Source organism: Bacillus rossius, chromosome 1 (assembly GCF_032445375.1).
Source record: "Bacillus rossius redtenbacheri isolate Brsri chromosome 1, Brsri_v3, whole genome shotgun sequence".
NCBI lineage: Eukaryota > Metazoa > Arthropoda > Insecta > Phasmatodea > Bacillidae > Bacillus > Bacillus rossius.
In genome coordinates this window covers 69933068-69959888 of record NC_086330.1, presented here as the reverse complement: position 1 = coordinate 69959888, position 26821 = coordinate 69933068, and the positions used below count along the sequence as shown (strand labels likewise).

Here is a 26821-nt window from a genome sequence, read left to right as displayed (position 1 = left end):
GCGCGTATGCCGCCGGGCCGTATCGTTGTCACCTGGCCACAATGCGGGCCGTAAACTCAGTGACAGGGAATTCACTTAAACAAAAGAAACGTCTGCCCATTCAACTTCCGGTAACTATACGTGCTTGATCACTCAAAATGCATCGTGATCAAGTATTTGAGACAAAACTAGAAGTATTACGGCGCGCAGATTGTATGAAGGCTACGCTTATGTTGGTCGCACTTTTGTTTAAAGCAAGTCAACTGTGCGCACAATCGTACGAAATAAGGACTCTTACCAAAAGTTTATATAAGTCGGATGCTGTTGGTTGTGCTAGCGGGAATACATGTGACATTAAATACCGAAACAGAAAAGAACAGGTGATTCACATGGAAAAGTTGTTAAAAGAATGTTGAAATAAAAAAATAAATCATTGGCCTGACAGGATTTGTGTGAACCAGGTGGTGTTACGCGAATAAGCACTTTAATTTTTGAAAAATTAAAATGTTATTATTCGGACAGTAATATCGGTTTCACTGTCAGTAAAGGATGGTTTGGAAAGGTACGCGACGTGAGATAAAGGTCACGCCCGGGCGGGCAAGTCAACCAGCCGACTGACGATAAAGTACATAACCATTACGCGGTGTCGTAAATTGTCATACAAAGTATTAGATGGTAGGCTTATAAAGATAATTGGTTTGTCATATTTATATTTGAGTGTTATTCAACGTATTTATATTACTTAAAGTATATTTTCCTACACAATTTTGGAACACATTAAATAAATTAGCCTTGCTATTTATGGAAACTTATGGTTCAGAATACGCGATTTCGAATAACATGAACATTTTTAGGAACGAATTAGTCGTGCTAAGTGAGGTATATGTGTATATAAGTAATAGGCTATTATTTATGATTTAATTTTAAAATAAAATTGATTATAATACGAAACACACTCTGTGTATAGTACATTTTTATAACTAAAAAGTTTACACATATAAGTTTAAGTAATGATTGTGCTTGTAAAACTGAAACTGAACATTTTTATGATTTTTTTATTTGTTTTTAATATTATGCTCTGAAGTCAATTGTTTGATGATCTTGTTAAAACAAGTTATAAATAAATACACACAATATTTCAAAATATACAGAACCCAATACAAAGTTTGTATCAAAAACACGCCTACAGTGAAACGTGCAAATTGGCATTAAACATGACCTACTTGGAAACACAATTCCTGTGACTTCTGCGTATGAAACATGCCAGGCTATAATGGAAACACATTATAGTAGCTCACTAAGAATTACAATGATCCGTCTAAATTCATCTCTTTGTCAACTTATGTAGCTAAGTTGCTTTAATGTAATAATTTGTCTTAGCACTGGAGTTCCCCCCCCCCCTTTTTTTTTTTAAAAATGCTGGTAGGTAGGGGTCCGGGCCCCACGCGACGTCCCTGGGCGCCCTGTCTCCCCCTCCCCTCCTGTGGGGGAACTACGGCCGCCCCTCCAAGGCAACTCTGACCCCCTTCCCCTCTTGCAAACATTCGGCGCGCGTACTCGGGCAAGAAAACGACGAGCGATAATAATTATCAGCGGCGCGGGCAGAGCTACCTGGCGGCCGCACGGGGCAGTGTTCGCCAGGGCCCGCGGCGGCGGTGAGGTTGGCCAGCGGCAGACAGCAGGTAGGTGCCGCCCGAGCAGCCGAGGAGGCCACAGCACCACAGTTAGTGTGTCACGTAACTTGTCGCGAATCAAACGCTCCCTAAAAGTAGTGCTTCGCGGCATACATCTCCCCAACTGTCGCATGCAGATCGTCACTGACAACCACATTAAGTTGTTTACAAACACTGTTATGACTGATCAACTTGTGGTGGAAGGAAACGTGGACCATCGGTAATAATTTAGATGACTTTCAAAACAGAGTCAAGCTAGGTACATGGCTATGAGACAGACTATACAGTTTCCCTTCTTGTAGTGTTGTAAAAAAACGTTTTTTTCAAAGCATGTTTTTTTCTAAAAAAAAAAAAAAAAAACCTGTTTTATTTCACAAAAAAAAGTTTTTTTTTTTTCCACAGAAACAATAAAGATTAATTGTGAAGTATGAGCATGGGCGTCGCAAGGTTATATTTTTTGGGGGGGGGGGGGGGGACTGCAATTGATTTAGTTGAGGAATATCCATCCCCTGGAAAAAAAAGCGGGGGGTCCGGGGGTCCTCCCCCGGGAAAATTTGGGGTTTGAAGGTGCAAAAAGGTGGTTTTTAGGCAATTTTCTTTCCTAGATATTCTAATTATAGTTGGTTGCAATATATAATTTTTTTTTTTTTTAAACTATTTTCAGAGAACAAATTTGTAAAAACACAGTGCTCACATTACCACGATTGGACTAAATGCACCATGCGCAACATATGGGTTATATCACAGAAATAATATTTTTAATATAACTACGAAACTAAATATATTATTGGGGGGGGGGGGACGTGTCATCCCCCCCGTCCCCCCGGTTGCGACGCCCATGGTATGAGCTACAGTTAAAGTAAGAAATAACCATAAAAACTAATGTTTGTTGAACATACCATAGTTTATAATAATTTAATAATATATATTTTTTTAAACTGTATAAGATTTTGCCAACTGGAAAAGACTCGCATACAGCACAGTACATTGCGCAAGAAATAGGTTATGTAATTCAAGAAATTGGAGCGCAAAAAGTGTTATGAATCATGACAGATAATGCTGGGAATATGAAAGCAGCATGGGACATTTTAAAAAATGAAAATGTTTCCACTAATCTTTACACGTATGCATAGGCGTGCCCAGACATTTCCATTAGGGGGGGCCCTGCTAAAATTTTAAATCAGAAGCTGAATTTAGAATGTTAAATAGCCTAAATAGCCTAAATACATTCACTCATTGACTTGTGTATATTTTTGTGCAGTATCAATGAGATATGTTTACTAGTTAATATTTATTACGTACAATTTTAACAATCTTGAAAATATGTTTTTTTTTCCATAGACAATGTTTAAATGGTACTTACACATTTTCCCCCCTCGAATTTTCCAATAGCTTGGTCCAGATATAACTTGAAATTAACTTCTTTTTAGTGAATGCAAACACAGAAATTCAGACAACAGAACTTTAACAAACCTCTTAACATTTTTTTCCCTCTGAAATACATACATAATCGTAAAAAAAATTAAATCAAAATTCTAGATGACACAGACGACACTCAACTCAAGAATAAATTTCTGATATCTTTAAATTAATATTACTGAAAGTTGGGAGTTTAATATTAATTGGAGATTCGTTCAAGAGATCAAATGAATTTTACCATATTGTGTAAGTAAATAGGCCCTACTAAATGTTTATTCTCAATATATGTTCTAATCTATACGTATTTTAATGTTAAGGGCGCCGTCTGGCTGGAGGATTATGCTCGTTTGAGCCACCTAAGTCGGGTCAACACACACGCTTCAAGTGCCCCGGCGGCGCCTCTACACACAAGGCACCGAACTTCGTTTTCGCTTTTGCCATGGGACTTTAAGTGGTGCGCATGTCGCTCTGGTGGTTTCACTGGTTTTTACATATAATATTTCAAGATATAGTAGTCTGAAGAAAGCCATTGTTGGCCATTTTGAAGGCCTTTGGAAGAGTGTTTACAAAAAACGCGGGAGCTTGAAAGCACCATAGTCCGACATAGCCTGATGTGTTATTTCTTTTCGTACGACGTGGACGCACGTGAATTAAATTTTGTAACAAACAAGTACGACAAACACTCTGCAACACCGTTTGCGCGCGAGGCAGACGGTGCCCTTATGTAAAATACTACCGTACAAGTTATGCATTAATGTTACATGCAAAGTGGCTTAATCATTAATTTCCGTTTTTTGAACAAGGGCTCATTGCATATAATTCGGACACAGCTAGTAGCCAGCTTGACTTCGCCTCTCATGGCCATGAAAATGTGCACATATAATAATCTTTAACCTGCTTTGTAGATCAGGCTGGCGCAGACCTACAATTGAATTAGCACAAAAATAGCACACACGCAGTCATTGGACACACAGTCAGCACGTAACTATAGACTGCATTAATATATCAAAATTATGTACAGTCATATCGAACGTTTGTATGATATTATAATCTTATAATCTTATAAAATACATACCGCGCCTCAAGTTTTCTCCCAGCCATAAGGAAAAGTTGTGGCTAGCCTTCCCTTAGCCTAATATCTTGGAAATAGAAAATCAGATAATTATGTGACTGTGGGGTTTTATTATACGTAACGAAAGCCAAAATAAAGAATTACAAATTCCAGGATGTATAGTTCTCCTTTAAATTAAATGTGTATTTTGTATCGAGGGTTTAGTTATTAGTTGTCAGTGTTTTACGGCCCTTTAACAACAACATCTTAAGAGCCGATAAGTGTGATATTAAGTGAAGAACACTATGTCCAAGCTAGGATTTGAAGCCCGGACCCCTCACACCGCAGACCAGCGCCTAAACGATTACACTATGGGGGCGGATTACAGATAAACAGGTATAGGCTACAGGCGAACACTGATTTACAGAAATATATTATTAGGAATGTCCCTTACGTGATTACAAAATAATTAGGGGGGGAATTTAAGTCATTTTGTACCTATTGTTATGTATGTACTATGTAATAACAAAACGACGCACAAAAATCAAACTGTTTCCATTTTCAACGAAGTCTGATTCATCTTAGTTTTAAGTTTTGACAACTATTCAGTTTTTGCTACTAAAATAAATAATTTTTGAGAGGGATAGGAGAACCCCGAGAAAACACGCTTAATTGTGGCATCACACAAGCGCGATTCCTATCACGTGCGAAAAACTGGGAGTGATTCCGCCGGAAATCGAACTCGGAGCATCTTATTCTCTTACCACTTACAAAAAATGTTTATGATATGTACCTGGTTGGTAGAAAATTACATACTTTTCTAGCATTATTTCGTCCTTTTTAAAATGATCCTCACACGACACAAGAATGAAACTAATTGCACTTTTTTATAATTGATTTTCTTGGGTGCATATTTTTGTTAAGTAGTTGAAAACTAAGAAATACATATTTGTTTAATCTAAACTAAAAAAATTCGAACATACATACCTATCCATCGCTAAAATAACGGACCACTGCAAAAGAAGCACTCATTCATATTAACATTTTAAAGGCACACCACACGAGCTTTTTCTACTGTGCTTGACCTGATCTGGCGAAGTCGAAGTCACTGTTTTAAACGAAACAACAATCGTGACAGGTTGAATGAGTTTTCTCACGGATATCGGGTAGAAATCCCGCTGATAGTTTTCAAATCCAGGAAGAAAAAAGATTAAAGAAAGAGAGAGAAGAAAGATTATCTTGTGTTTACTAGCTGAAATCGCATTCTAACTTTTCATAGGCTGCAGTCTGCACGTATTTATGACAGCGATATTGGAGGCTATTTATACATGTTGGTAACTTTTGTTGTTGTGTCACAGATGCAGGAGAGCAATAAACATTCCCGCGTGTAAACTGTCTGATCGAATTCAAGTATAAGATATAGGCCATTTTAAGGGACCTCATGTTTTAAATAAACTAAGGCGGCTGTATTTCCAGAACGAAAAAATGTTTAAAAATATAGTTAATTAGCACGCTGCAACACTGAAACACAGTTTGAGTGTCATAGTGCCAGGAATATACGAATATTAACGAACGCATTAGAGAAAATGACGATCTGAGTGATTACATTAGGGGGGGCCATGGCCCACCTGGCCCCCCCTGTAGGCACGCCTATGCACGTATGGATGTGTTGCACACACACTAAATTTACTGTTCACTGACCTGAAAAATCTCAAAACACTACAGACATTTTTAGCTGAAGCTGTTTCTGCTGTAAAAGCAATAAAACACTCTCATAGACTCACAGAAATCTTCAAAGAAAAGCAAGGTCAGCAGCGTCATAATCATAACCCTGTAACTTTAAAACTTCCCGTGCAAACAAGATGGGGATCCACAGTGCATTGTTTGGACAGTTTAGAACAGAATAAACAAGCAATTAAATTACTTGCTTTAGAAGAGGAGGCTCAAGAAATTTTGAAGAAACATCCAATTCTAAAGAAGGTTGCTCTGGATGAAACATTCTGGGATAAAGTGAAAGGGTTCCTCCAATTACTAAAACCCATTGCAACTGCCATGACCAGTGTTGAGAGTGACAAACCTAAAATTTCACAAGTTGTAAGTGTTTTTAGGAAATTGGAGCTGCACTTTGAAGAAACACTTCCACAGAGCCCACTATCCAAAGCAGAAGAAGATGAAGTCAAAAAAATACTTGCAAAAAGAAAAGATTTTGGTGTTCGTGAAGTTCATAGGGCAGCCAATCTCCTGGATCCACTAGCAGCAGGTGTTGATTTAACACCAGATGAGCAGGTGAATTTCTATTTAATTTATACATAAAATTTTTAAAAAATTATGTAACATTTACATTGTTATTTTTGAGCTAACTTAGCTATTGCTTAACAATTTGATAAGTTTACTTTTTGAAAACTAGAAATTTGTTTTACCCACACGAAAAATTTGGTTCTTTGCCAGGTATGACTTGAGCACTTAATAGTAAAAAAAAATGACCTAATTTTCTAATTCTCATCAATTAATTTGCTACGAAAGAATAATATACCCCCATAAAGTACCGTAATTAGTTTTAAAAAAAGGCGTAAAACAATTTTTAAAATGTTACAATCAATCGTCACCTGAGACGTGACACATCATAATAAATAAAACTAAATATTAATATACCGCTCGTGCTACAAAAATTCTACAAAATTTAGTCTACTTTAATCTTTCTAACTAAACTCTTCATACTTATCTCAACTATGAATTAACTTGATTTATATTTTCGCAAAAAACTAAAGTCTGCATAGATCAATTACTTTATTTTCTTTTCAGACTGAAGCTACAGAAGTTATATTTGAGGCTGCCAAAAAAATGCCTGGGATTTATGAAAGTGCAGTGCTAATAGACCTTGCAAATAACCATGCAAAACTTTCCTTTGGGAATCAGTTTCCAAAATAACGCCAATAGCTTGGTGGAAATGATTTTGCTACAGCAGAGAAGTTTCAAAGTTGGCCACCCCGAGCCCCTCATTTAGTGAAAGTCCTCAACCTCAAGCGCTATCCGTCCAGAATGTAGCCAACATGGATGAAGATGAATCGGATGATTATTCGGTTTGGTCGGTTCCGATTGACAGTGAATCTGATACTCGGGAGGATGCGTCTGAATCAGAAGAGATGGTCTTTTAAATGTGTGTTGCGGAGACGGAGTGGACTTGTATGTCTTATTGTCTTGTGTTGTGGACTGTGGTTTTTTTTATTTGTAGTTTTGGAAAAATAATTTTGTGTATGTTTTCTGACCTTTGGCTATGAAGATTATTGGCGGATAGATTTTTTTTTGCCATTGTGCAACATTTAATTATAGTGTTTGAACTTACTCTTATTCTATTTGCTTTGTTTTATGTGCTGTGAAACAGTGAAACTATACCAATCAATGCATTAGTGTGATTCTCGAGAATTACACTTTTATTTTTTATTGTTATATTTTTAATAAAACAAACATGTGCCTACTTAGTCTAAACTTTATATCACACATAAACTTATGTTTAAATATTTAATTAATGTCTCGTTGACTATTAGAAAGGATAAAAAGGAACTTATTTTTAAAATGAAAAAAAAAACAACCTGAAAAGTGAAAAAAAAAACTAGGGCCAAAGTTTAAAAAAAAACAAAACAAAAAAAAAACACGTATTTTTGAAAGAACCTTGATTTTTTCATTTGTAACGCTACCTTCTTGCAGTGTCTCAGGTCGCGGGAGGCGCAAGGCTACACCGGGCTCCGTCACACTGGTTCGACTCGGCGCTAGTACAATCGGTCACGCGGGTCGAAGCCGGGATGCTGGGTGCTGGGTCTGCACTGGTCCGCGGCCACGATGGCACAGCACGTCGCCAGACGCAGAGCTCAAGGGCGCGGGCTACCTTACGCCTGATAACTTCCTTTCCGTACACACATTTCTTATGCGGAAAATACAATTTGTATCAAGTTCGGGTCCATTTACAGAAAATACTGAGTAAATATCACACCAAATATAAATATAGTTTAATAAACTAAAACCTCTTTACTGCTACATAGAAATTCAATCGGTGAAGTAGATTAAATTCGTGATTGATTGGACTATGAGCATCAGGAACGTATGCATGGGTTGAGGGATTTCGAAATGAAATTCTGCGTACGTTCCTGATGAGGATAGTCTACCTCCTGTAGCAGACATAATCTGTATCAGATGATTAAAAAAAAAGCCTTGCAGAGCGATATTTACTTTTGTGGGTAGTTCATGTTTTTTTACAAGAATTATTTCAAAATAGTTCCGGAAAAAACAATTTCTCTGCGTTACGTGGTTTTTGAATTCAATTCCCAGTGGTGTCGAAACTGGATTTTAATTTTTTTACTGTAGGAAACGTAGCGGATGCTATTGTGAGCCAGATATGTTCTTCCTTGATACTTTATCTTCCTCCTCAAAATAATAAGTTTCTGATCAATTCCATAATTTAATCACTAATCCATCTGCAATGACTTCGATGCCGACGAGACATTGAACCTAGTCATTAACTTATATTTTTGTACGGCACAAATAAGACAAACCACTTATTCTGTACATGGCACACTGTAGTAGCTTAGTCTTTTTTTAATGTTACTCAATATGATATACATGCATCTTGGATAAACCTTCGTTGTGTGAAAACACATAATACCATTTCAGCATCATTTAAATTCACACGCTGGTGTGGTATTCATCAGTATTGATTGGACAAGAAGCCTCGTGGTAATAAGGTTAGCAAGAGCTCTGGTTGAGCTCATTCTTAAATCAGCCACTTGCGTTGTGAAAGTTATTGGAGTGGATGCCCCGTCGGCAGCGGCCGCGCGCGACAGGCCTCGCCGGGGAGCGCCCAGTGAGAACCCTCGCTCAGGAAGGCAGGTTCGGGTCCCGCCGAGTGGGGACTGAGAGTTCGGCTGGAGGCGACGAGAACAGCGTAGCCCACGATCTCTGCGAATTGAGCAGCGTTCGACAGAAATGTTAAACTGATTGTGAGATCTTGGAGTCTTTAATTATTTTGCTGCACTTTTAATTTTTTAGTTTTTATCCAAACATCTTTTTTTTTGCATGGCAAGGGAAACATCAAATCTTGCTGAGCTTCTTTCCACGCTGTTACATACTGACAGTCACTCACAGTCACTGACAATCTTCAGCTAGTCTGTGACAGCCCGATCGTCTTGTCTGTGACACAATAGGCACATTAGTCTACGAACACTGATATAAGTCATTTGATGTGCAAAGTTAGACCCTATTCATTATCAAAACACAAAACTGCAGTAATCGAACCTTACTGCAAACCGTCACTAAATATTAGAAAAGTCCAATTAGTGGGGTGAAATCTACCTTTATTGGTGACCCTAACAATCGACATGGGGTGGAAAGGTAGTGAATTGTCACGGGGGCGAGATGCCTTGGAGTAACAGAGCTAGTGGGAGTTATTAATGGTGACAATAAATTCTATGCCTGGCCCATCTAAAAAAGCACACAGTTGCATGCGACCATTCCTGAATGATTGGAACAAGCATGATTATGTACATAGGCCTAGGCCTGAGAAGAACATAGGTACCTCCCTAATCTCGATAAGAAAGCTTTTCTACGCTGAGATACCGAGATGTGTTATTTCGAGAAACCAGGTTTTTGGTCCAAGATAGTCTCACAGAGGATACGTTACAAATACCGCATGCTCTGTTACGGTCCTACACTTACATTTACTCCGATTGAGGTAACAATTAGGTACAAATGCCCTGGCAGTGGAAGGGGCAGCTCCACGAAGACTTTTAGGGAGGGGCTGTCCTATACAAATAAAAGGATACAGTGGAAAATATAGCTATAATTAGGCATAAATCAGAGATTGGCCTTAGTATGTTTGCACATTAATTTGATCAAATACTGACCCTTAATAGTGTTATAACACTTTCGGTAAAATAAAACTTTAACCACGAATTTACGTATCAAAGTAATAATAAATATAACCTCAAAAAACGTTCAGTTCCCTTTACTTCCCCTTCCCCGTCACTTATATTGAAGCCTCGCGATAAAATAAATGTTGTTCAACCAGTTAAGTACATAATTTAAGTTTCAGCTGATATGTTTATATATCTTTATGTTACTGAATTTACTTCTTTGCTCCCTTGATTATTATTTTATAATAGAGGCGAGGGATTGGGCCACGAGTGACATCGAGGCAATTCGGTAGATGGTTACAAGGGATGGAAAGATGAGATAGCTAATCGAAGAAATGCATTGGGGTGGAGAATAGCAGCACACCGAGAAAACTCACCAGCTTACAGATATGCCCATCTCGTTTTCGAGTCGCGAAGAGCCAGGGTTTCCCCTTGCCGGGAATCGAGCCGGGACCCCGTGGTGAGAGTGGTCTGACGACTCGGCCACCGCGGTCCTCGAGAATGTTCACTGTCCTTGAACTCTTGAGTCGTCAAAGCTTTACTTACTGCAGATGACCAAGCAAAATGGTGCGTGTATTAAGATTACGTATGACTTGTCGCTAACAATAAGTAACATGCGGTTTGCCCAAATAAATTCGCTAAGTGCCCAGTGGACTTTCCTTTATCAGAGGTCCTACTGTGCTTTTTAACGTTTTCTTCAACAAATGTTAAAGAAATACCTTTAATTCTTGAGAAAATTCCTTATCAAATATTGTGTGATAGAAAGCACTAAAAATAAATTGCAACGTTAAGATACTGTACATGCGTACAGGAAATATCGGCAAGTATAAGGCGACTGTGAGACGTTATTGGCTAGCGACTGCAGCCGTTAAGGTGTTATTATAGTCGATTTAAGGGTGTTAAGTGTGTAACCCAGCACACAGTGTACATTAGGGGCTTAGAGAGTTTGGGCAGCCGGACGTGTCACCATCATCATCAGCAACAGACGCAACTGCTAGAGCAGCAGACTGGAGATATGGTCTCAGCATTACACTGTCACCCTCCCTCGTGACGTGCTGGGACGCCCAGTCTTCGAAACACACATGGTTGAGTAGGATTGCTGTCTTCGCTCCTGACACAGCTGGAGTTGCTGGAGTTGTCACCACTCGTCTCACGCAGTATTGTCAGGAACCTACAATGAGGGATTTTACTTGAAAGCCTGGAAATATTATGGTAATTACCTAGTGGTAATAATTAGAGAGGAAATATCATGCTTTAGTCTGCCATCACCCATACTGTGAAATTAATTTTTATTTTAGACTTTGGTTCAGTGCATACACACTATAAAATTGCGTATGCAAGTTTCTGATAGAAATGGAGAAATTGGGAAGAGAACTAGGCCTGTCATGGGGATGGTGGAGACTGGATTTGATATTTATTTTTCAAAAAAATTTCAACAGAGTCAAATTAAAATTAAAAAGAAAATTTGAAATTTCGATTAGGGAAGTAAAGGGAAATATCAGAGATTTTTATTTTTTTTTACAGATTTGTGCAGACACTTTTTTAATTTTTTTAATTTTTTTTATTGGCACACTACCAAAATTCAACATTGAAAATCTTATTCAAAGAATTTTTAACATTTACAACTAGTAAGATTGTTGGACGCCTGGAAGGCGAGTTCATAATAACCTTATTTTATAAAGAAATCAATTACTTACATTCCTTATAGTAATTGCTTAACTCTAGTAGGTTTTTTAGTTTAAATAAATTATAATTATTACTAAAAAAAAATAGAAAAAAATTTCCTAGTCATGAAAGAAAACAAGTCTATTTTCATTTCCGTGTAAAACGGAATGTTATTCAAATAGGTACTTGGATACAATTGTACACAAATATATTTTCATAAAAAAATAAACTAGCGTCGAATAGTCATTGCTACACTGTTTAATCTCTTATAGTAGTAAGTTATGTTTCGAATTCGTCGTGTGCGTTTAAGTATTCTAGCATTATCTAATTAAATATTTTTCAATAATAATTTTTGTATATAAGTTACGCGTGTTTGGACACTGTGTTTGTACAGAAGCATTATGCTGGTGGCTATTTAAGATCGTGAAAAAATCTTTCAAACATACGTATGCTGTTTCTAAATCGTGAGTCTGCGCCCTTTACCGATGCCGGATAAACCAAAGTATTCTTCAAATTCAAGGAGGCATTCAGTGAGCAATTTAGCCGTGAAAATATATCAGAATGGTTATGGCACTTACACAACCTGTAGTATGAAAAAATAAATACATTTTCACACACTAAACTTCTACGTTCTACGGGGAACACATGTTTTCGATACAATACATAAGGATTAAAGTGTTTATTTAATCCTTCTATAAACGTTTTTTCGTTTTTGCGTTCATTAGATAGTAGAGCAATAGTTAATAAATTTGAGGACCTAGCAGTCTGATGGCTATGCAACAGACTATCATTACATTCTCACTAAAGGTAGCGCCACAAGTCCCTTAAAGGCCACAAGGAAGCACGTGAATCGTGCTTTCACGAAAGGCTGCACCGGCGATTCTGTACGGGATCGTTGCAGCTATTCGGTAGGTCAACGAAAATGGCTGGCATCCTTCACGACGCGCTGTTTAGGAGGTGCCACGTGTTTCTCTCAGAGCCGTGCTCCAGACTCTCTGCTGTCAGAGCCAGTTACAGGCAAGCCGCTAATCAGAGGGCCGCTCTGGTTCACGCCAACCCGCTAACCGCGAGTCGCCACGGCGACAGCGCCACAAGTGTTCCGGACCTCTGAGAAGCGCGCGCCACCACGCCCTTGGAAACACTGCTAGTGCGAGGCGACGGCAGCTGTCCCGGCGGGGACAAGCCTCCATCTCTGCCCCGGACACACCAGTGATCGCCCCGATGTCGCGGGCACGTGCCTGTGCACTGCGGCGAGGGTTCAGCACGGCTCGTTGGGGACCACGGTCCTGCCGGTCCAACCATATCTATACTAATATTATAAAGCTAGGAGTTGGTTTGTTTGTTTGAACGCGCTAATCTCAGGAACCACTGGTCCGATTTGAAAAATTCTTTTCAGTGTTGGATAGTACATTTATCGAGGAAGGCTATAGGCTATATTATATTATTAATAACATTAGAGATCCTTACTAAAAGTCAAATTTAGAATCAAATGCGTTGGAGGGGGTTAGATACAACATGCAGTACACGTACGAAGTGTGTGTTGACAATGCCGCAGGCACTAGAAGTTTATTTCCTATTGCCTATTAACATTGTTGCCACGCACTAGATGCCTTATCATTCTTAATTTTCCCATACAAGTAAAAAACACCCGTGTGATATTAACAACGAAGCAATCAGTACCCTGATAAGAGTTCAATTAGTATTTAAATACTTTTTATCAATTATAAATCACAAACCTAAACTATTGTTTTTTCCCTCTCTCTGTGTTTAATTTGTTTTTTATTGGCCTTTTTTTCCAAATATATATATTTTACAGATTTGAAACTTCACAGAAATGTTCCTTATGTTACGCAGGATGACATTTTCCGAAAATTAGATCCCATGGGTGGTTAAAGCCAGGCAAAAGTGGGTACTTTGTCTGCATGAGAACATGATTTTGCATTGTTCATGCCTTCTGCGTCTCCATGGCAACGGGCATCGTGCGGCAGTGGCGTACCCACAAGGAGGGGCATGTATAATGAGCAGCGCAAGAGTGATCTGCCTGTAGACTGCCGTAGCGAAGTACGGGTACATCAGTTGTACGTTGCGTGCACGAATCGGGAAACCATCGGTGCTATTCATTTTCTCCCCGGTACATTATACAGCATTGTAATAAATTTTCACTGAATTTTTTTTATTTGCCATTACTGTAAATGGGAGATGTGGCTTAATTTTTTTCCATTAGTATAGCCGTGCGAAGCCGGGTCGGGCAGCTAGTACTGTATATGAAGAAAAAATGTACATGTTAGTTCGTTCGAAATTTTAAATCCACGAAAGTTCTTTACCGATTGCTTAGAAATTTTGACACAACGTTGCATTCGAATACGCGTGTGTTTTTATAAAATGGTAGATAAAATATAGATAGGTAAACAAATATTTATAAATGATGTTCGTGTATTTGTTTTTTGTCTTGTAAAGTTAAATATATAGATAGGAAGATATAGACATAGAAAGGTATAGAGCTAGAGCGACGAAGATATCCATATATAGAGATATACAAAGACAGAGCAAGGGATATAGATATAGATATAGGGAGATGGATTGAGATATATACTGAAACATAGATACACGATATATATAGTGATATGGGTATATAGTATATAGACAGCGAGATATAGAGATATTTTATAAATACATATTGTGAAATAAAGTGAGGTTTATTGAGGGACATATATAGAGATAGAGATAGAGAGAGGTAGAGAGATAGAGATATAGAGAGAAAAAGAGATACTTTGATGCTTTTTCAAACAAATAAAAAAAAAAATGAGAGGCATATCAACGCATATCAATCAATGGGTCTTCCAGTTACTCTTCTCATCCCTAGAATTGGTCTTGCAGCTTGAAATAGAGAACCAACAGTCACCGTCCAAGTACAGAACTGTTACCGATGTGCACCTGAAGTCTCGTTTAACAGGTGAGGTAGTAGCTACACTATGCATTTACTGTAGGACAGTAGAGTTTGAGCTGTCCCAGGGTGACTAGCATTTGGGAAAACTGAAATGTCAGGGGAATTTTAAAGTTATAATGAAATCAGGGTATATGTATTCAGGGAATTTTCTTTCCATCAAGGAATTAATATTAAGTGATTGGATACGCACTATCTTACTATCTTCAACCCGCCTGTATGCAGTGCATATTGGATTTTATTTCATTCTTTAGAATGTCACAATGCTTTAGTACTGTTTATTCGAGCAGAATTGTATAATATTATCTATCAACGCATGCCGGGCATTAGCTCGTTGAAAATAAATATATTTTAACGGGGAAAAAATGAAAAATTATTAAAGAGTTCAATGTTATTTTAATATGGTTGTGATAAGCTCCTTTATAGAAAAAAAAAAAAATAGCCAGTCACGAGGACAGTCAACAGAAGTGAAAACTTAAAACTTGTTTTTAAATGTGTAATATGACATCATTTATACGTCAAATGTAGGTACGTAAGAAAATGATTTTGGTATTATTATATCAGTACGACGTCAGCATGATATATATCATTTATCCTTACATCATTTTTTAGTCACAACAGATGTCAGTGGTATGTAAAAATTACGTAAAAATTCATTACCAGTGATGTCAGACCTAGGTCATGTATTCACGTGGTCAAATTAACTTCACTAAGGCCTACTGCTTTTACAGCATGTCGGTGATGCGAACTCACAAGATTTTACCAATCCAAAAAAGAGTCCAACACGCACATGATACAGTCGAGTATATACAATGTATTAGTGTATATATGCGTATATATATATGCGTATATATATATATATATATATATATATATATATATATACAGGCCGCTGCGATTCGCCAGTCTGGCGCAACACGTCACTAGAATATCGGTGACGCGAACCCATAAGTTTTGCACCTACCAAAAATCGCTCAACGCGTGTAAATAAGTTTTCACTTCAAAATAACTTAAATCCACAAATAATCAATATTACCTATCATAAATCAATAACCTGACATTTGAAGAAATTCACGAAGTACTTAAATAAATAAACAAAAGAAAAAAACATAACCTCACTACATACTAAAAAATAGCCAATACTCGCAATATACACCACACAATAACGTTAAAATTTCCTTGGAAAATAAAATAAAATGAAAAACTTATAACCTTGAAAATAGAATAAATTAAGTTTTAACCTTGAAAAAAAAAACTATGAACTTAAATCCACAAATAATCAGCATTCACTGCGTAAATAAATAAACAAAAGAAAATCGCTGAACGCGGTCAATTTAACTTCACGTACTGCTACTACAGCATGTCGGTGACGCGAACTCACAAGATTTTACCCATGTACACACGCCGCTGCGCGTCGCCAGTCTGGCGCAACACGTCACGAGAACCCATAAGTTTTGCCCCTACCAAAAATCGCTCAGCGCGGCTAAAGAAGTTTTCACTTCAAATATTACAGATGGCGGCTGGCCTTCTTCAAAAATCACTACAAAAATGTATCCGTGAAATGTAACCCGCTAGCGAACAGGAAACACTGCACTGGAATGAAAGCCGACAGTAAGGATGAACCCCGAGTAAGCTATAAACTCTGGGAGCGCAGTCACGTGACCTGGCCACCCAGGTCAACAGCCGGAACACACCTGACTAACTCAGGACGCGAGCGGCTCGATTGGTGCCAGATTACAGAATGTGCCAACAAATAGGATTTTGGATTTAATATTTCACTATATTTACTTGCGTTGCTGCAATGAAATCTTTCCTTGGCCCAACAAAAGGCCAGGTGTAACGAAATTTACTTTGTACACATTAGGAAAAATACAGTTTAGTTGATAAATTATTTTTGTCGGGTCAACAAAATATTTTGCTTGAATTAACTCAAAGAAGTTTTTTCATCAAATATACACAAATGTATTGTTGAGGCAAAAAAAAAACACTTCACTCGGTGTAAGTTCCTAAAAAAATAGCTATATTGTAAATTGTAAATAGCGGGATTCGGGTCGCATGTAAGTAAGTACTTTTGGCAGGTACAACGTTTGACGCAAAATATGGATATATGTGTCTGCAAGGGCCTCGGAGATGCAGAGATTAGACTACTCGCCTGCTATAAAAGTGATCTGGTTTCGATTCCCAGCTAAGCTAGAACCAGGTTCTCGCATTGCGGGAAACGACTCGCATGTCGCCTTTGTTTTGTGTTTTATCGAGTCACACGATATTCCTTCAGCCATTAATGTCAACACTGCTACTCTGTGGGACATTATGCCATGGCACCGTGCACGCATCAGACATAACATAAGGCTTATTGGCCTCACCTGCCAAGTTGGAAGTTACTCTATACAGAATGTGTCTAAAATACACGTCAAAACGTACACATATCACAGTACATGTAGAGGAGGCAGAAATGTCAATGAACATGTAGATCCAGAAATGCTTTTGCTTATCGCTATAGCCATCACCGTATACAATGAGATATACTGGATTCATGTTATGTGGAATGCGATTTCGGTAAAGTACGCAGCTAACCATAACGAAAACTGTAACCTTAAAACAGCGTCCCCCATTTGCATGTTCACCGATGAGACATTATTGAAAGAAACATAGTCACGCTAGTGGTAAACAAATTAAAAATATATTATTCATCTAAGTTTAAAAATTATTATTTTAAACTCATGTATCAAATAATATAGTACTCTTAAAATGAAAGAAAACAATACTTCTCATGAAGAAATGTGTCACCTTCCACGCATGAATTACAGTCGTACAGTGCGCCTCCGTCTGGCGAGAGATGGCTCGGCAGTGAGTATTACAAGCTCTGTTCAATGACATCTATGCTTACTGTATTCTTATTCAGTGTTTTGGGGACGTACAAAAAATTATGCGTGCCCCAAAAAAAAACTACATAAATAAAGAAAGTGGTGTTCATTTAAATGTTCTATCAAATCAAAAGACGTGCGGTAATTGAAATAATAATTAATAAGAAATGGGGAAGTACAAAGCGCCTGGTATACATATTATGGCTACATCTGTTGGAAATTTCTGTGATCTTCTACAAAGTGCTTAAATCTACTACGCCATTAAAAATATTTTGTTTTATATTTCGAAAGAGAATTACAGTTTATCCCTTAACAGTGTCAAAAATGTGTGGAAATATGGAGATCATTAATTTTAACATCTTCTTAAAAGCGCTTCACTCCACAAGGTAAAGTGCAACATTTATTCATACATATAGTTGATTGCTAATAACAGACTCTTATTGCGGCTTTAACGAAGCTCAAGTGCCCAAATTGCTTCATAAAAACGCTTGTTTTGTATAGTTTTTCTAAACTGTGTTCTTATATAACTCAAGTGCATTATCAGGTAAGCCGAAGAGTCAATAAGCAGGGACCTTCGAAGTGCGAGTTGTGTTTGGTAATGGACTAGACTGGAAGTGGTCGTACACGTAAAATGACGCATCACATCACTGCGGTGCCATGACTGGGTACTTCAGCTCGTACCAATCTAGAGCCGCATACTGGTTTGGGGACTTAGATTTCGGCTGCCACCATTGTTGGGGAGTTGCGCACCTCGGGGGATGTCAGACTTGTTCGTGGGGCTGGTGGCCTGGGGGGCCAGCTTGCTGGTGGGAGGGCGGGAACCGGGCAGTTGTTGCGGCCCAAGACTCCTGCTTGTGTGCCCTGCAGCCACAGTGATTGGCACAGGGTGGGCCTCGCACCTCGCGCACCTTGCCTGGTCGTGCTTTCCTCTGTGGGAGTGGGCTTTTGATGCGTATTGTTTGCTACACCATCGGCACACTGGGGAAGCCCTACAGCCCTTGCCCACATGGCCAAACCTCTAGCAATCACGCTGTGTGGGGCCCTTGGAGTGTCTGTAATTCTTGACTCTTATGCTAAGGGCCGGCAAAGTTGATCATTGCGTAAATCCGTTTTGAGTTTACGTGTTGGGGTAACTCCACAACGAGCTTGTTGATTGGTCGTCGGGTCTGCCAGTTGGTCAGGAACCAAAAGCCTGGCACAGGCAAACCTATTATACCAAAATCGGTTTACAAGAATTCCTTTTTTGGTGCTGCCAAGCACCTGACGGAACACAAATTTCTTTGGGATCTGGTTCCGCTGTAATAACACGGAGTGTTGCACCCCGCCCTGGTGGAGTACACGCACTGCACTGTCGTGACTATAGTAGCTTATCACGGCCTCTGCTCATGCACGAACACTTCTCCTCAGGGTGGCCTTGTTCACTGAATATGTATGGTTTTCATTCTCAAAAAACATACAGAGGTTTGAACTGTGTTTTGCGCTTTGTTTTCCCGGAATTGTTGCCGTTCTGCGCGGGATGGTTGTCGGAGGAGGAGGGGATATTGTGTAGCTTCCTCCTGCGCTCATGGGCGCAGCCTGTTGGCTAGACGTCTGCGTGGCCTATCGTCGGAAGATCGCTGGGCTATTCAGCGGACGAAGCGGCCTGTCTCGCTCTTTCCCTTTTCCTTACGTTTTCCCGGCTGCTGCCATTCTCCCACATCAACAATTTTGTCTTCTGGCAGTGGAGCGTCTATACATTCCTGCGGGATCTCGTTCATGGAGCCTGACTGGTCGTCCCTGGTATCAAGTAAAGAGAAAGACAGCACGTGGACACCCTACAGCACACAATACACCCACTGACCGAGCACCCGGGCTAGAGTTAGCCGGGATTGTGGCTAGGCCTGGAGGTTCTGTCGCCTCGGGTGTTTTCGTAGGCTTACACTCGCTTATAAGTAACTGTAACACCACCTGGACAATGTTTATCCGTAACATAGCTCCAGGGTCGCTCGAAGCAAACTCGAGACTCATCCACGAGAGGTACAGAAGCCCGGACAATCCCGGGCAGTCGCTCAGGTGCAGATGACGCAAGCAGGGCCCTGGTTCCACCAGTGTCCCGTGTGCTCGCTCGGGCTCGCTGAGCAGCGCTGTCGTCGTGTTGCAGGCGCCATGGACAGCCTTCTGGCCGAGAGAGCGCAGCAGCTGTTCCTGCTCGCGGACAAGGAGCGCAAGGGCTTCATCGTCAAGAGGGACATGCAGGTAGGACGAGGCATCCGCTGTGGCAGCTGAGACTGCGCTGTGTCCGTTCACGTTTTCGCACAGCGCTCGTATCCCGAGGAGAGTGGAATAGTGATGGTTCCAGCTCGACCCTCCCCCCTCCTCCAAGAGTAAGGAGGCCTTGCTTTCACTCCGCTCGTGCAACTTACGGCAGGGCTACATAAGCGACAGCACACGCACTGTGCACGAAGATTGAATGTACAGAAGCAGATAATAGCTGTCACATTGACAAATAGCACATGCATACGAAAACAGTACGCGCACAGAGAGTTGTCGAACTGCTAACTTTTCTCTGTTCTGTGCACCGATTTCTGTTCGTGACCAATCAGCAGACAACCGTACTTTGTCAGCGACTGTTTTGATATGTGAATTTCAAAGATATAAAGCGAAATTAATTCGAATATGGATTTTATTTTCTAGGTAATGTTCTGTAGTTAATCATTCCATGTCGTAACAAAACAAAACTGAGAAATAAAATGCTGAAAAATTTCCACAAAAATAAATGAGGGAAGAAAATAGTTGGAATGTTTCAAACTGCAATTCTGTGTTCGAATGTAGCTCCGACTTCTGTGCCGTGCGTTGGAAAATGTGCTATTTAAATGCTGTTTGCATGCTATCGCGATTGTAGCCTAGGCTTTAATGCTCGATATCACATGCAAAATAGATTATTTAAATTTTTTTCTCATTTCTAATTTTCAGGGATTTTCGTGTGGATCTATTCCGGAACCTATTTTGCATTTTATGCTTCGTCTAAATATTTTTCAGCAGATGTTTAATCAATACTATCTGATGGCGGAAAAAGCCCTGTAACATTCGAAAATAACTTTTCGTAAATATCTGGTGAGAAAATCTGTGATCCAATAACAACTGCATGGGAGGCACAGGAATATATTAACAGGAACAAAACCCCAACATTAGTTATGAGAATAAATGAAATAATCGACTCGGCGTGTGATACAGATATTTAAGCTTTATGTATTATTAATTTAACTGGTCCAACCTAACCACACTTTCATTTTTGTTACGATCACCTAGACGTGCGAAAACAAATCCTCCAAAAAAAAATAAAGAATATACTTTTATGAGAATTTTATTAAATAACATACCTATCTGAACCAAACCTAAAATAGTTTTTACTTCAACAAAAGCGATTAAATAAATAAAATCAAAGATGCAAAAACTCGGATTGCTCGGGCGTCTGACTCGGGGTCTGCGAATCTTTGCTTCGCCTTTCCAGAAAAGCGCCATGGCTGGAGACCCGAACAAATCCGGGATTCATTTATTAGACAGGATAAAGCTGTAGACCGCTATCCGCTTGATGCATGTTTGATTGGCTCGCCGTTCATGCAGACCTCTGCGCCAATAGCAAACCTGGCACCAAAGAAGTGCTGAATCACAACGCCTCTCCTTCCCCCCCTGCAATTCCCTCCGCCACCTTGACTCTCACGAGCTTAGATGGCTTCGGCCCGAGTAGAGACAGTGCTATACAGAGTTACGCGGAGTCCATCCTGCGGCGGGGCCACTCCACGATTCTTCCAACCTCCAGTCATGGCTAGAGACCTGCAAAACTCATGCTATTCTCTGGTGACAAGCTAGACTCGACTCACCAAACGTTTGCGTGAACGAGTCCATCTCAGGCGCTCATTTTACTTTCTGTTCTGACGGCGCATGATTCGGTAAAACGATACTCAAGTTTTTGTAAATGGCTTCTAGTTCTTCAAGGTGTATGACATAAACTGTGCCCCTAACACATCTGCAATTTAGACTGTCGCCAAATAGCAAATGCTACAGGTCTCTAGTCGTGGCTAGAGATATTCGTATAACGTGGAGACATTTGACTGATTTGTTAAACTTGGAACTTGTATCTTCATATTCCCAAACGTGCATGTCTTGTTTCATTGTCACGGTCGGCGAGAGAGGCGGTGACCAAGCGCGGCTCGTCCAATGGGAGGAGGACTCTGCGCCGTGGCACGTCCGTGACTCGCGTGTAATTAATGAGCCGTAAAAAATACAATGGATTTTACAAACAAAGGAGTAGAAGTGAATTATAGTGTCTTGATGATTACGACTTACAAGGAGAGGGCGTGAACTTCGGGTCGCCGATTTTGACGTCTTCTTGCGAGAGTAAAGTACTCTCCAATAGCAATGTCCCCCTGTAAATCTCTCATTTGTTTTTGAGGAATAACCTATAGAAAAAAAGAGGCACAAATTATAAATATCCAGGACGTTGCATCCGGGGTCGCTAAGACAGCTCCTACAGTCACGTTGCCCTAACGATTTTGGTTGCAACGTTACAGTTATATAACGTTTGCCTCGTTTATCGATAGGCTATTTCTCGAGAAAAATTGAGAGTTAGTAGTATGTAAATGTATGTCCGGAAACAGGATGCAGGATGTGGAGCCGAGAGCCGGCTCCGCCATCTTGGATTTGTGGCGTCACTGCAGCAAAAATTCCTCAAAATTCCTCAAAAATGACTCAAAATGACGCAAAATTTCCCGTTTTAAGAAAAAATTTCCCGTTTTCGAAGGAAAAATTCCCGTTTCGAGGGAAAATTTCCCGTTTTAGTCCTTAAATATCCCAGCGGCTAGAAATGTCCTGATAGAGGCTTAAGCATCCTTAACTCAAGCCTCAGTGAAGCCTCTATCAGGATGTGACCTTGACCATTGACCTTGACCCCGACGGCCATCTTGGATCCACCATCTTGGATGACGTCATTACGTTTTCTCGAACATTCCGGCATTGTGTTATCCGCCATTTTGAATTATGACGTCACCGTTGCAATTTCCGTTACAGCCGCCATCTTTAAATTTATTATCCGATTTTAATGAAAAAAATTTAAAAATTATAAAAAAATTAAATAATAAAATTTTTAATAAAATATTTAAAAAACAAACATTTACGACACGGAGCTCGGAGTCCTCGGTTCAAACCCGACGAGTGCAAAAAAAAAATGGCGACCGATCCTTCCCCCGCGGTGGCTGCAGGCATACTGACTCCCTCCACTTTTTTTTCAAAGCATATATATATCGTCAGGTAGTATGACGTCATGTCCGCCATCTTGTCCTCGTCTGCTGGAAGCCATCATCAGTGTATCGTCGGCGAGAGTGCGCTGACGCCATGTTAGTTTAGTTCTTATCCGCTAGAGTGCAGTAATCATTTATTATTGCTGTGACACAAGACATCTTGTCATTTGACCGCCATCTTGAAAATCCATAATTATTTAGCTAGAAATTCGGGAAAAATTCCAAAATTCATTAAATAAATTTGTAATCTATATACTGATCGATTAGGTCGACTAAGGTCCTTGGTACGATCTAGGACGATGCAAAAAAATTAAATATAACATCAATTTAACATAACAGTAACAGGTTCAAGGAATTAAACACCACAAGTTCTTTTACAAACATAATATTTATTACATAATTTCTATTCTACTACAGGATCATTTGCGAAAGCCAGCAATCTTATAATCATTTAGTTCCGCAGCGGTGTGAAATGACTAATTCTTAGCTCCAATCGGTTTATACTAGACAGAGTCCAGCCAGAACCTTTACAGACATAGTCCACCTCTTCTTAACAGAGTTTCTGGATACCGTTTTTAACAGTTTGCTTCACATCGTTAGAACTGTAAATTACTGCAGCCGATGTCTTGAATGCACACTTCTTCACTTTGTCATCGAACGGATATGGCTTTCCATATAAACAGTCCAACCACAAGTTATATTACAATGGCCGTTTGTTGCTACATCATCAGTAAGCTGAGTGATTATGTCCTCTCTGATATCATCAAGAAAATTACAAATGTCTTTCGACTCACCTAACGTATTTAAATAATAGTAGTCCTTCAATGTCCCACGAAATGCAGACTGCGCCAAGTAGAAGCCATTATCGTTCACTTGTAATACGCCGAACACAGTCTTAGGTTTATTTTCCTGTTCAGACGTCATACCAATCGGTTGCTGCACATCGGTTTTCTTGCTTGTACGCTCACGAGCCTTCAACCTAAACCGAGGAGTCGAAATTTCTGCAGGTAGTTCAGTAGTAGGCACACGGACTTCACCTTTACAGTTTTTCGCATGTCGTCGCAAATTATCAATTCTAGTAAACCATTCATGACACTCATCACATCGAAACTTCATGCGAGATGGATTCTTCGTGCATTTGCTCCGCTCATGTCTTCGTGCATCATGAGCAAATGCGAACGACGTATCACAGTAGCTGCAAGGATACCGTGGTGATGAAGACGAACCTTTCAGACCCGATCCAGATACTGACGTTGCCGCAGTTGCACCATCTCCAGGCATACTCTTATGAACATCAATGCATCGTTGTTGCGCCGAAACCTTTACTTTCTGCCGAACAGCAGGACCTTTGCATGCCTTCATGTGCGTTTTCATATTATCTTTTCTGGCAAACTGCTTATGACATTTCTCACAAACAAACATTTTACGATATAGGTTCTTGGCACATTCTCTATTCTCATGTCGTCGAGCATTGCTGTTGTTTGAGAAAATCTTGTCGCAGTAACAGCACCGATGTTCGTTAGTTGTTGTCGATTCGGCATCCATTGAAGTCTCCATTGATGGCGAACCAGCGTTCGCCGAGTTTCCCTGTGCAGCCAGCACTAGTGGCATTAAAGTCTCTTCTGCTGGCGATACCACGTCTGTTGAAGTCTCCTCCAGTGTTGACATCGACGTTGCCAACGGGATCTGCTCCACCATCGTCGACGCTGACGTCATAGTTCCCGCAGTCGATGGTACAATCTCCATCGAGTTCGTCGTTAAAGTCGGTAAAGATGCCATCGAGTTCGCAAGAACAGGTAATTACGTGATTAATGCACCAGAAGAAACAAACTAGGTGATCCTTACACCGACGACATCAGTAACAAACTGAGCGACCTGCTGTCTAGGACTCACTTATATACATGCACCGTATGGAATAATACGCTAGTCAAATCAAGAACCATTTACAATAATACTAGAGTCAAAACAACATTAAAAATAGAAGGACCATCAACGAAAAGTCAGCACATTTGGAAGCACCGACAACGAAAAGGCAGCACATTTGGAAGCACCGACAACGAAAAGGCAGCACATTTGGAAGCACCTACAACGAAAAGGCAGCACATTTGGAAGCACCGACAACGAAAAGGCAGCACATTTGGAAGCACCGACAACGAAAAGGCAGCACATTTTGGATGCACCATCGAATAAGGAAGCACCGACAACGGAAAGGCAGCATATTTGGAAGCACCGACAACGTAAAGGCAGCACATTTGGAAGCACCGACAACGTAAAGGCAGCACATTTGGAAGCACAGACAACGTAAAGGCAGCACATTTGGAAGCACCGACAACGAAAAGGCAGCACATTTGGAAGCACCGACAACGAAAAGTCAGCACATTTGGAAGCACCGACAACGAAAAGGCAGCACATTTGGAAGCACCGACAACGAAAAGGCAGCACATTAGGAAGCACCGACAACGAAAAGGCAGCATATTTGGAAGCACCGACAACGAAAAGGCAGCACATTTTGGATGCACCATCGAATAAGGAAGCACCGACAACGAAAAGGCAGCACATTTGGAAGCACCGACAACGTAAAGGCAGCACATTTGGAAGCACCGACAACGTAAAGGCAGCACATTTGAAAGCACCGACAACGTAAAGGCAGCACATTTGGAAGCACCGACAATGTAAAGACAGCACATTTGGAAGCACCGACAACGAAAAGGCAGCACATTTGGAAGCACCGACAACGAAAAGGCAGCACATTTGGAAGCACCGACAACGAAAAGGCAGCACATTTGGAAGCACCGTCAACGTAAAGGCAACACATTTGGAAGCACCGACAACGAAAAGGCAGCACATTTGGAAGCACCGCCAACGAAAAGGCAGCACAGTTTGGATGCATCATCGAATAAGGAAGCACATTTGGAAGCTCCATCAACTAAAAAAGGCAAAAAGGAAGCACAAGTTACGAGATCTAAGTCTTAGTAAGAAATCATAATACAAGAAATAAAAACATTAAATTCTTATAATTCAAATTATTTATTTTATTGCTTTACATTATACAAATGCAAGTAAAACAAGTCATTATTGTATGTAGCCAGCATTCCTCAGTTCCTTGAGTATGAAGGATATTTCTTTGATGCACGAATAGTTTCCTGCACAAAGCAAACCATGTAGAAGTCTTAGCCGGTCAACCAATATGTTTGGATCTTTCCATGATGTGTAATCATTCTCTTCTACCACCATCTTCCTTGCACCTTTATAATAAATATTATGATCTCTGGTGTCTTCCGTTTTACCACCAACCTCAGGGTAACTTTCATGTTTGAGACGGTGATCATCACAAGCTTGATCAGATTTATTTAATATATCACGTCGTTTCCATTGTTTCGGTCTCAGGACACCGCCACATTCTTCGATCTTGGCAGCTTTAGGTGCTTCATCATAGTCTATGTCTTTGTCAACAGCCTCAGAGTCACTGTAACAATCACCGTAGAAGGAATCGTCTTCACCCAATTTACCGTAATAATTCGATGTTGATGATGTTAAAGTGTCTTCATCGTCTTCATGCTTCCTTTTTAGGAGTCCATCATTTTTACAAAGTAGGAAAGATCTACTTGAATTCGGCTGGAATATATTCTCACTTTTCACGTTAAGGATTCTTCCATTGTCTTCATTCTTCCGTAAATCATCAACCTTCTTCAATTTAAGTTCTTTGTCGAGATCAGAAGATCCAAGAAAATTATTGTTGTAATGCAGATCACTCTTCCTTAGGCTAGTAGATTTATCGTTGTCCTCTAGCTTGTACGCAGGCTTGGCGCTACACGTTCTGCCATGTCTTTTTAGGCTCTCTCTCCGCGTAAACGACTTGCTACATCGAACACAACTTATCATATTGCGCAGTGGATTTTTAACACAGTCATTCTTCTCGTGTTGTCTTTTATTCTTTCTCAAGATAAACTCTTTACTGCAAAACTTACACCTATGTTATTTCGATACAGCGTCAGATCCCAAATCGGAATTCATATTAGTTACTGAGACTAATGCCAGATACCAATT

General features: G+C 40.0%; 1 protein-coding gene across 1 annotated transcript in view; it reads left to right on the top strand.

The window, feature by feature from the left end:
• The first annotated feature begins 1584 nt into the window (after positions 1-1584).
• LOC134529148 (uncharacterized) overlaps positions 1585-26821 on the top strand; it is a 126739-nt gene continuing 101502 nt past the window's right edge. Inside the window, exons 1-2 of the mRNA XM_063362923.1 lie at positions 1585-1661; positions 19639-19733. Coding sequence (XP_063218993.1) covers positions 19644-19733 — 90 coding nt within the window. The 5' untranslated portion in view covers positions 1585-1661; positions 19639-19643. The remainder of the gene's footprint in view (positions 1662-19638; positions 19734-26821) is intronic.